This window comes from Anoplopoma fimbria, chromosome 6, assembly GCF_027596085.1.
Source record: "Anoplopoma fimbria isolate UVic2021 breed Golden Eagle Sablefish chromosome 6, Afim_UVic_2022, whole genome shotgun sequence".
Taxonomy (NCBI): Eukaryota; Metazoa; Chordata; class Actinopteri; order Perciformes; family Anoplopomatidae; genus Anoplopoma; species Anoplopoma fimbria.
The window spans coordinates 23,481,212-23,491,489 of NC_072454.1; the positions used below are offsets into that span (position 1 = coordinate 23,481,212).

General features: G+C 39.3%; 1 protein-coding gene across 1 annotated transcript in view; it reads right to left on the reverse strand.

Moving 5' to 3' along the window:
- Window positions 1-7,692: 7,692 nt before the first annotated feature.
- The window catches only part of emx2 (empty spiracles homeobox 2), a 4,128-nt gene continuing 1,542 nt past the window's right edge, over window positions 7,693-10,278 (reverse strand). Inside the window, exons 2-3 of the mRNA XM_054600552.1 lie at window positions 9,892-10,076; window positions 7,693-8,130 (exon numbers count right to left, since the gene is read on the reverse strand). Coding sequence (XP_054456527.1) covers window positions 7,963-8,130; window positions 9,892-10,076 — 353 coding nt within the window. The 3' untranslated portion in view covers window positions 7,693-7,962. The remainder of the gene's footprint in view (window positions 8,131-9,891; window positions 10,077-10,278) is intronic.

The following is a 10,278-nucleotide window of genomic DNA, read 5'->3' on the forward strand; positions in this document are numbered from 1 at the left end:
CTACAGTGAGGAAGTGTGCTGTGGCTTTGGCTCTTGCGGTAATTGGACATGAAAAGAGATATATTGCTTTTACCTTGTTTATATGTTCTACACTCAGCGTTGCACCTGTTTCTTCTTACTGCTGTTTCATAGTCCAGAATCGTTAATCTGAGAAGGTGATGCACACCGGTGCAGATCATTGCACATCATCAAAGTCACTTGCCAGTCATTTCTGTGGCTTTACATGCATTTACAGTTCATATGTTCACACTGCATCCAATTATATGGCAGACGGCTCTTTAGGTAGTGAGCATTACCGGCAGTTAGAGCCAGGTGATGCACAGAGCACATCTCAGTTGCTGCTAATGCATAATGGAGTGCTGCACGCCCGCCGATGTTGGAGCGCTCCCAACACATCGCTGGTCCGACTTCAAAGTCCCTCGGTGTGCGAGGAGTGCGGATGCCGCCGCCGCCACTGCTGGAGGAGTCATTATTTCACCTTAAGCTTACATAAACCCTTGCTTGTTATTAATAAGAAGGCCTCTCTCGGAAACTCCACTTGAGATTGTTAGACAATGTTAGCATCCTTCTCCTTCAATGGCTAAGCTCTGCGGCATGGAGGAAGAACATTATGAGTGAATGGGAGTGAATGATTAGCAAGTATAATTTGGGTTAGTTTCTCTGCGGAGGTGTTAAGGTGTTCACTGGCCCATAATAGATGTCACAACCTGAATTGCTACTACCAATCATTTACACACGCCCGTCAAGCAGTGCTCCAACTGTGTGGAGCAGCCATATTGAAAACCTGTGTTTATGCTCAGAACAAATAACAAAACGGCTTTTCTGCTCTTTCCACATCGCTGTGTTTAGATGTTAGACACATCAGCGCACTGTAACACATTCTGAACACATGGCTGTGCTTTTTTTATGACAGGAAATTCAAGAACATCTGCCGCCCAAGGAAAGAAGCTACATACTCTTTCTTGTTTTTTTCCAACCTCACGTTCCGTGTATTACTTCCATGTTTTGTATCCAACTTTGTGCTTCATCTCTGCTGGAGTCGCGGCCTTCAGTCCTCGGGCTCATGACGACAAAACCACGTCTTTAGTTTGTGCTGAACATACAGTCAAAATGTTTGCCGTCACAGCCCAGGGCCTGTAATTGCTGACTATATTGTCGAACAGCATTTTTAGGCCACTCAAAGCAGAGAATGCAGAGATACCCACAAACATAAACGTGCGCACACACAAGAGATGCCCACGCAATACCATGGAAAATACTGTTTGTGAATATTAGTCAACTTCAAGCGCATGTTATACTGGGAAAAGAGGGTATTATGGCAGCACTGACCAGAGAATTGGCACAGCCTTGCATCGATGCCACAAATAACTTCAGTGTTGTATTAAAAGCTAATGAGAGTTGGCGTAAGAGTTCGGCCAGCATTCAGGAATGACGCTGCATGAAGTTGTGGCGAAGTTAAAACTTGAATTACTCATGAATTATCATGTCATGTCATGAGACCCCTGCTTGTGTGTTATGAATGCTGTCTGTTGTAAATTAGACTTAAGAGAGAATAAAGTGTTCTGGTCAGTGTTACTTGTCATTCTCAAGTTTATACAGGAAAATAGAAAATAATATAAATCACTGGTCTATATTATACATTTTCTTAAATAGCTAGTCATGTGTCTACAGCATGCTCCCTTTTTTCCCCGCACTGTCTCAGTCTTTGATTTTATTATCAGTCATAACTTGGTCGATTATAATCTGTATTTTAAAAAGTCTTTATCCGCAATCCACATGTTGGTTCATGTCGCCAGGCAAGTATTTAGTAACTCTGCACAGTTTTTTATGGTATTTTCATCATATGATTGTTGTCTTATTGTAATGTTTGTGTATTTCTCTATAGTGCTTAGGTATGGGTCATTGGTCCATACTTGTCCCTAAAAATAAGATAAATAAATAAATAAATATATATATATACATGAGTGTAGTGCTGCTTTAAATTAAAACAAATTTATAAATACATATTTTATAATGAATAACACAAAAACATGTATGTACGTAATCAACAAGATCACAGTGAAGATCATTTCATCATTTAAACCATAAGCAATATGTTTTCAGCAAAATCATAGGTTTTACTTATCACAAGCACTTCAAGAGCAAAATAAATAACATATATAGCTATAGAATGAGTAGTATTTACTGGTGCTCGTTTTATTTTAGTTTTATGTTTCACTTAGTCAACACCAACCTATTAAAAAGCCCTTGATGAAAAATCCAAAGATCTAAAATTACAATTTAAGTATATGTCACAGGCTCAGATGACTAATGTTGAAAAAGAATAAGGGAAAGCGATGCACCATCCACTATCCATGTGCGCACAAGCCGCTGTCCAAGAACTCCACCACTAGTATTTTATGCTGCCTCACTTTCCAGACACTAAGCACTCAACTGCCGTCAAACTCGGCCAACAGAAACTTGATCTTTCATGTTTTTTGGGGGGGGTTAGACTTTTCTCCCTCCCAGCAACCAAGAGGGGGAGACACAGCGAAGCTCAGAGGGGTGCAAAGCGGGGACAGAGGAACAGGTGCCCACAATTTCACCTGTCTGTTCAATAACCCACACACTAGCAGCTATATTACATTTCAGCTTTGATTGTAGCCACATTTACAGCACTTTCACAGAGATGAGAGAGCAGAAAAGAAGTGGCTCCAGTTTTAGATGTGAGCTAATGTCATTGGATGTGATCATATCCTGACATGGAACGACACAAAACATGGATGCCTCCACGTGAGGTTTAACAGAGCCACACACCAGAGCTAGCATTGCTCCTACAACCTGTTTAGACTGCAGCAGGTCAAGACAGGAGCTTCTCAAATCTGTGGTATTGTTCTCAAAAGTACCTGCTGGTTGTGCCACGGCACTGGCCAGCAAAGCAGATAGACCCGTATCAGTGCTGATGATGTGGGAGGGGACTCGCAGGTCAAGAGACACAGAATAGCTCAGCAGGCACATGTGATATATTTAGTGGGGCCATTGTTTGTTTTATTTAGGGAGCGAATTGAGGTTTTTCCAAACTGCAGGGCCCCTGAGGTATTTTATCAGGTGTACAGTCCGCCATATGTTACACATTAGTGCACTGAGGGGAATGCTGGTCGCAGATACAACCTATAAAATGTTTGGAACTTCAGAGGAGGAGGAGGAGGAGGAGGAGGAGGAGGGGGTCAACAATTGCTCTCTTCAGAGCTGGTGCATGTGTGGGAAGCACTTATATGCAAATGAAACTGCATCGCATTACAGCCCAAATTCCCCCTGTCATTAAAGAAAATAAACCATAGGAATCTATGGGCTAGCAGCAGGTCATAAGAATATGATTGCATTGAAAATACTTGTTTACTGTTGCAGCCATTTCGGAAACAATAAGAGGATAAAAAAAATTGCTAATGAAGGCCCTAAACTTTCTGAGGCTTCGCAAACTGAGCTGAGACTGTGCAGGCCGAGTTCGGGCAGATGATTGAGGCGTGTGTGGACTGTGCAGGGCATTATGGGGCCGAGAAGAAGCCTGACACAAGGAGAAAGAGACGCCTGTGCAGGTGGTGATTTGCAGCCCTCTATGAATATTTGATCGTGAAATGGCCATTTGTCACTTGTAGGTCTGCGACATCTCTTGGTCGTACGTTGTCTGTGTGGTGACCTCAGTGAATGTGGGCAATGGAGCACCGAAGCCTCTGCATGCGGCTGACAGAGCAGCTTGTAATGTGGCTCTCGGGCTTCGTTCATCTATTAACAATCACACGTTGGTGCCAGCCTCTTAGTGTGTGTGTCTACAAGCTGTAACCCTGCTGATGGAGGGTTTATTTATTTTTTAAAGAAGAGAAATAAGGGACACTTAGTATGATAATCAGGACAGGGGCAGCAAAATAAACAATTTTCAAATGTAACTTTACATTTATTATTCACAAATGATGGCCCTGATTTGATTTTACTTTCTTTTAGACACAACATTAAATACAATGTATTGTCTAACCCAATTAAGCTAAGAGTTCAGGCTTTTACGACGACGATTTATGTCAGTGAACGCAGTAGGCGGTTAAATGCTGCGTTTGAGATCACTTTGTGAGTGTCTGAGTTTGTAATTGTGAATTTAAACGCCTCCTTCAAAATCTAAATTAGAAATAATAGCGAATCCATACCAATAAAAAAAAAAGAAACATGTAACCAGAATTATATTTTGTGTCGATGCCAGTAGAAAGTCAGTGAATTAGTTTGTCAGTCCGAGTCAATAAGTGCTGAATTGGAAAATTGCTGCGTTTGGAAAACATAATCATCAGTGCACATCGTGGCCCCTCCCTCGTTATTAATAATAAAGAAAGAAACTCAATCCGAGGCTCCGATGTTTAATTTATTATTATGTAAGCCATTTGAAGGGTGATTGTATAGTAATTGCTCATTAGTCTTGTATATTTATCGCTGCACCTTATGTCAAGGCCAGGGGGATTGTGTGGGCTTCATTCTCTCGTTTCAAGGATCAATTTCAGAAGCAATTTGAGAAACGGGACAGATCAAGTTGGTGCTCTGTGACAGGCCTGGCCTACAGGTGCCTACACCAGACATTCATTGTACCCCATGAGATGCTCTTTGGAATAAAACCATAAAGGCAACATGTTGACATCCTTTGCAAAAGCCAACTTAAGAGATTTCAGCTCGATCAATGATTGACTTCCACCTCCCACTGCCACCATCCACATTAGTGGTGTCAGAGGACGTAATTATACCTACTAATTGCAGATTAGAGGTTTTGGGTCAGTGGGGTCACTTGATAGGACTGACTACTCTTTTCAATGACGGATAATCATTCCACGTTGCAGACTAAATGTTTCATGCAAAGCGAGGCTTACAGGTCCAAAAACGTCCCAAACTGGCACGGTTGTGAGTGTGTTTCAGGAATAATCCAACTGTTCAGGAGCTGTGATGGTTTATGGAGAGTTTGGCCCCTGGACGGAGGAGCAGCTTAAGTTGAGATAAGCAGGTCACCAAAGGTCCCCACAGCTGGCCCTGAAACGTCTGGGAGAGGGATCTGATGTGCGAGGGCCCACTTCACATCACACACACACACACACACACACACACACACACACACACACACACACACACACACACACACACACACACACACACACTGTTTGAATTCTGCCCGGAAAGATAATATTCATGTGACCTATAGTCTCAAATTGTGCTTTATCGTCCTTTTAATAAGAGCCAAGATCAGAATAGAATGATGCATTGAATATATTTAAAACGCAAAGAAAAAAAAAAAAATCTAAATATTAACTAAGCTCTGTGGTTTGATTTATTATTTTTAGCATTTTGGATTATTTTGGACCGAGATTTACACTTAATTCTAAATTATCAACTTTTTTTTTCCTCATTTAAATATCTGCACGGGTTCATTCAGAATAAAATTTAATTTATCGTTTTAGAATATTTAAGAAAATTTGGTGTTTTTTGAATTTTGTAGCGCAACCGCTACATTCTCATTATGCATGTGCGCAATAAATACAATAATGTCTTTCCCATAAATACAGCTGCAGCTACATATATATATATAAAAAAACAAATAAAACACAGATATTTCCAGATTAAAAACAAATGAATGACATTGTGTCTCTAATGAGAAGCTGCTGTCTCCTGTGTGTCCATACAGGCGGATCAAGGCTCACCGCCTCCACTGCACTTTCTTTATCTTAATTCCAACTTGAAAAGATATAATTATCTAGTTTGAACAGGACTGCTATCAAATCCTTCTTTAGAGGCCTGGTAGGAAAGGCTCGAGTGGATTGTGGAGCTCTGAGCCGCTCGGTGTTGCCCGAGATAGGAGTAATGAAGTTGTGGAGTCCGGAGATACAAAGGGCATTAACCTCATTAGCATGAAACCTTTTCTTCTAACTATTGTGGGACCCTTTCAGTCCTCTAATCCCCCCCTATTTCAAAGCTGGGTTTGTAATAAAGCTTTTAGTTTTTGTTTTTTTTTCAAAGCTAATGGTATTCTCTAAAGATTTTTATTGCAGTTATAATCTATGGGCCGATTAAGAATTCCCTATATGCTCAACCCAAACCACAAAAACAGCTCCTTTTACTTTAAGAAACAATTAAACAAACACATGCACATCGCAACCAGAAGAAAGAAGAAAAAAATCCGAGTTTGTGCTTGTTATGTATTCACAAGAAGAAGAAAAAAAAATGTATAATCCAGTTTAAATCTGTCAGATTATTATTATTTTTTTTTAAAGTGGCTGCATTGTTTAGAGAATAGCATCCTGCTGTAAATAACATCTAGTTTAGCCTGCAGGCTCCTGAAGAGGTCCTAATGTTCCCGTTCAGTCCAGTCCAGCAGCTTGCAGCACGATGGAGCCCACAAGACACGATTTTAAACAAAGATCCCATTTTGCGGCACATTGCAACCTTCCCTTATCGCCTCGTGAGGGGAGTCAGATTGTACTAAATTATGTCCAACCAAGGCCCCTTGGATCGGTGGATTAAGAGATTAAAGTGGACCACTGGGCCCTGCATCCCCTGTCCCCCCTCATATTACTGCATGATAATTGCCCAAACTGATTTGCACTTTCACAAAAGCTTGTAGGGACTCTTTGTAGACGCTGAAGACCCTCAAAAATAAAATAAAATACAACCAACCGACTACATCAGCCCGAGAAACAAATGCAGAGCTGAAGACAACAAATTACAGACTGCATTCTTCTCTGTTTGTGAAATAAAATAAAACCAGCAAACCTGCCTGTCCTACATCCACCTGATCCAGTTTGATGCAACCAAAAACAAGAATAAATATCATCTCCATCAAAGCCTCTGTTCAGCTCTGTGTAATCAAAAGTCTATACTTTTACTGCGCGCAACATATTGATAAAACTTTATTGACAAAATATTGACAATTACATACTTCTTGGAAGTATACTTTGTGTTAAAATTGTAGCAAACTTAACACAAACACAAAAAGTATTTACATTCTGTAAAAGAGGGTTTAACAGAAACATTAACTTTTAGCATTTCTGTACATGGAATACGCTCAGTGCTTGAAGTTTGTTTGTTTTTTTTAACTCTCAATTCTTTGCATTTAGTCCTTCGTGGCAACTTTTCACTGGAGGGTTGATCCTGACAGAAGGCTGCATGGGGCCACAGCTTTAGGTGACAGGAATGTCCTGATACCTTCCCTTTAAGTACTTGATCTGTAGTCTGATTCACTTTTTTTTTTAGAAATATTTTTTTTTTTAAATCGAAATTCAATTTTTGTACTTTTTTCCCAAAAAAAAAAAAAAAAAAAAAAACACTATATCGCAGCACCGCTACTTCATATGTTTTCACAATCACTTTTACACGAGAATCATTAATTAAAGACGGCACACTTTGTAAAAAGGAAGAAGCACGACATCTCTGTTTTGAAAATAGACTTAAAAACAAAATTGATATTTTTTTTTCTTGGTTTTAAGAAAACTTGTCAAATTAAAACAACTACCAGTGGGGGGAAAAAAAAAACTATACCATGCAATTCAAGTTTTACAAAAGCAGTTTGGTGTTTTGGTATCTTGAGTGGAAACGTTTTTTGTTAAAAAAAAAACTAAAAAAAAAAAAAAAAAAAAAAAAAAAAAAAAAAAAAAAACTTCTGAAGTGCAAACGTCCAATATGAATTGGAGAAAAATAAAAAAATGAGGTGGTAGATGGGAGATTGTGGTGGTGGTGGTGGTGGTGGTGGAAGGGTTCAGGTCGGTGGACTGAGACACCCAACCTGGGTCATTTGGACCGACAGACCCAGGCGGTGACAGCAGTGCCACCAGTCGGGTTTCTCTCACCCTCAGCTGCCGATCTCCGGAGATCTGAAATGTGACTTTTTACCCCCTCTCTGTCTCTACACGGCATCCGTTATCCATGTCCTCCTTCACATAGTCTTTTTTTCCCTTCTTCTTCTGTTTAATCGTCCGAAGTGACATCGATTTCCTCCGGGCTCCCCTGTTTAGTCGCCATTCTCCACCGGTTTATGTGATGCGATCCTTTCTTCTTCTGCTGCGACTCCGAGCCTTCCTCCTCCAACTTCTGTCGCTTGAACTTCGTCCTTCGGTTCTGAAACCACACTTTTACCTGAAGAGAGCAGAAAAAAGAGAAAGAAAAGGTTTAAAAAAAAACAAAAAACAAAAAAAACCTGGATCAGTGTCAGGAGATAAATGCGTAAAAAGGAACACAGTGTTTTTGTAGCAGTGGGAATAAGAAGCTGAACTGTGACCTGCAGTTGGTGATCACAGAGCCAACAACCTCCAGCATAAACAAAGATCAATTATATTCTCATAAAAGTATGAATCAATGCATTTAAATCCTCCAATTACAATTATCAGTCTATTCATTCAACGCACAAACTCCCTTGGAAATAAAAAACAATTAAAATAAAATTCGATCAAGTAAAGTATTTGAAAAAAAAAAATATGTGTGTGTCACGAATATCTGATGTCAGCATTTTGATTCAAAATGTGATTATTTCTGACAGCAATAAAGGAGTCACATCACATCCATGCCACCTATTTAACATCACACACATTTTTAACAACATCTAAATGGATAAATGCTCTGTTCCTGCTTTGTCACTTCTTTTTTTTTTAGCTTCTTAAATGGCAACTGAGGTGCATTTAATAAGCCTTCAGTGGGCTAATTAAAGTAGGTGACGGTTCATTCCTCCCTCCAAAGGCCGTGATGACAAAAGGCAGCGTCTGATGGGCTCAAACAGCATCTTAAATATGGCAGGAGGACTCCACTGGCTCTTTGTGTCGACTATCCCATAAAATGGTTAACTGGTTAATTTGCCCTCCATTTTGAAAGGCAACATTCTCCCCCCCCCACCCCAAAACAAAGTAATTCAACCCCTCCTGAAATGAGGTTAGGCCTATACAATGACAGTGGATCTGATCCAACAGAGAGACCCTGTCTTCGATTGACAACATGCATTTGTGCAGAAACAATTCGGTGGCTGATTATTTAAAATGATTGCTCTGCTAACTATCTATTCTTTGTTGTCATACATTCATTTAATAGCGGCCTGATTTTTTTAAAAAAAGGCTCCATGACTCACAGTGCCACGTTAAATAACAAAAACACAGCATATAGTCTACATCAGCCATAATGGAATATCTTATTTTTAAATAGGCCTAATAATAACAATAAAAAAGTGTGTTCTCATAGCCAGATCACGACTCAACACAGCATATAGTCTACTACATCAGACCTAAATGGAATATCTTATTTTTAATAATAATAACAATAAAAAAAAGTATGTTCTCATAGCCACATCACTCAACACAGCATATAGTCTACATCAGCCATAATGGAATATCTTATTTTTAATAATAATAATAACAATAAAAAAGTATGTTCTCATAGCCACATCACTCAACACAGCATATAGTCTACATCAGCCATAATGGAATATCTTATTTTTAATAATAATAACAATAAAAAGTATGTTCTCATAGCCCATCACTCAACACAGCATATAGTCTACATCAGCCATAATGGAATATCTTATTTTTAATAATAATAACAATAAAAAAAGTATGTTCTCATAGCCACATCACTCAACACAGCATATAGTCTACATCAGCCATAATGGAATATCTTATTTTTTAATAATAATAATAATAAAAAAGTATGTTCTCATAGCCACAGCATATAGTCTACATCAGCCATAATGGAATATCTTATTTTGTAATAATAATAATAACAATAAAAAAGTATGTTCTCATAGCCACATCACTCAACACAGCAGAAGCAGAGTCTGCATGTCAAAATAAAACGAGTGCATTGTCCTGTCTGATAGAACAATGACAGGATGTGTTAAAGGTAGATGTGTCTTACCTGAGTTTCTGTGAGGCTAAGGCTGTGTGCGAGCTGCTTCCTCTCTGCTCCCACCACGTAATGGTTTTTCTCAAACGCGTGTTCGAGTCTCAGGAGTTGCGAAGGTGAAAAAGCTGTCCGGATTCTTTTGGGCTTTCTGGCCAACGCGTTGTGCAAAAGGAAACTCTCTGGACTCGTTTCATTACCTGGGAACGAGCAGAAAACGAGGATGGGTCATGAGGTTGTTTTTTTTCCTCTCTGATTATATAAGATATTAACATTTCCATCATAACCAGCAGGCCTAGTAGGAAACACTAGTCGACTGTAAATAGGACATGATAATAATGTCTGAAGAGAAGCTGGACATCAGTCTATCATTTGGTAATTTATTTAACACTATGTATTTTA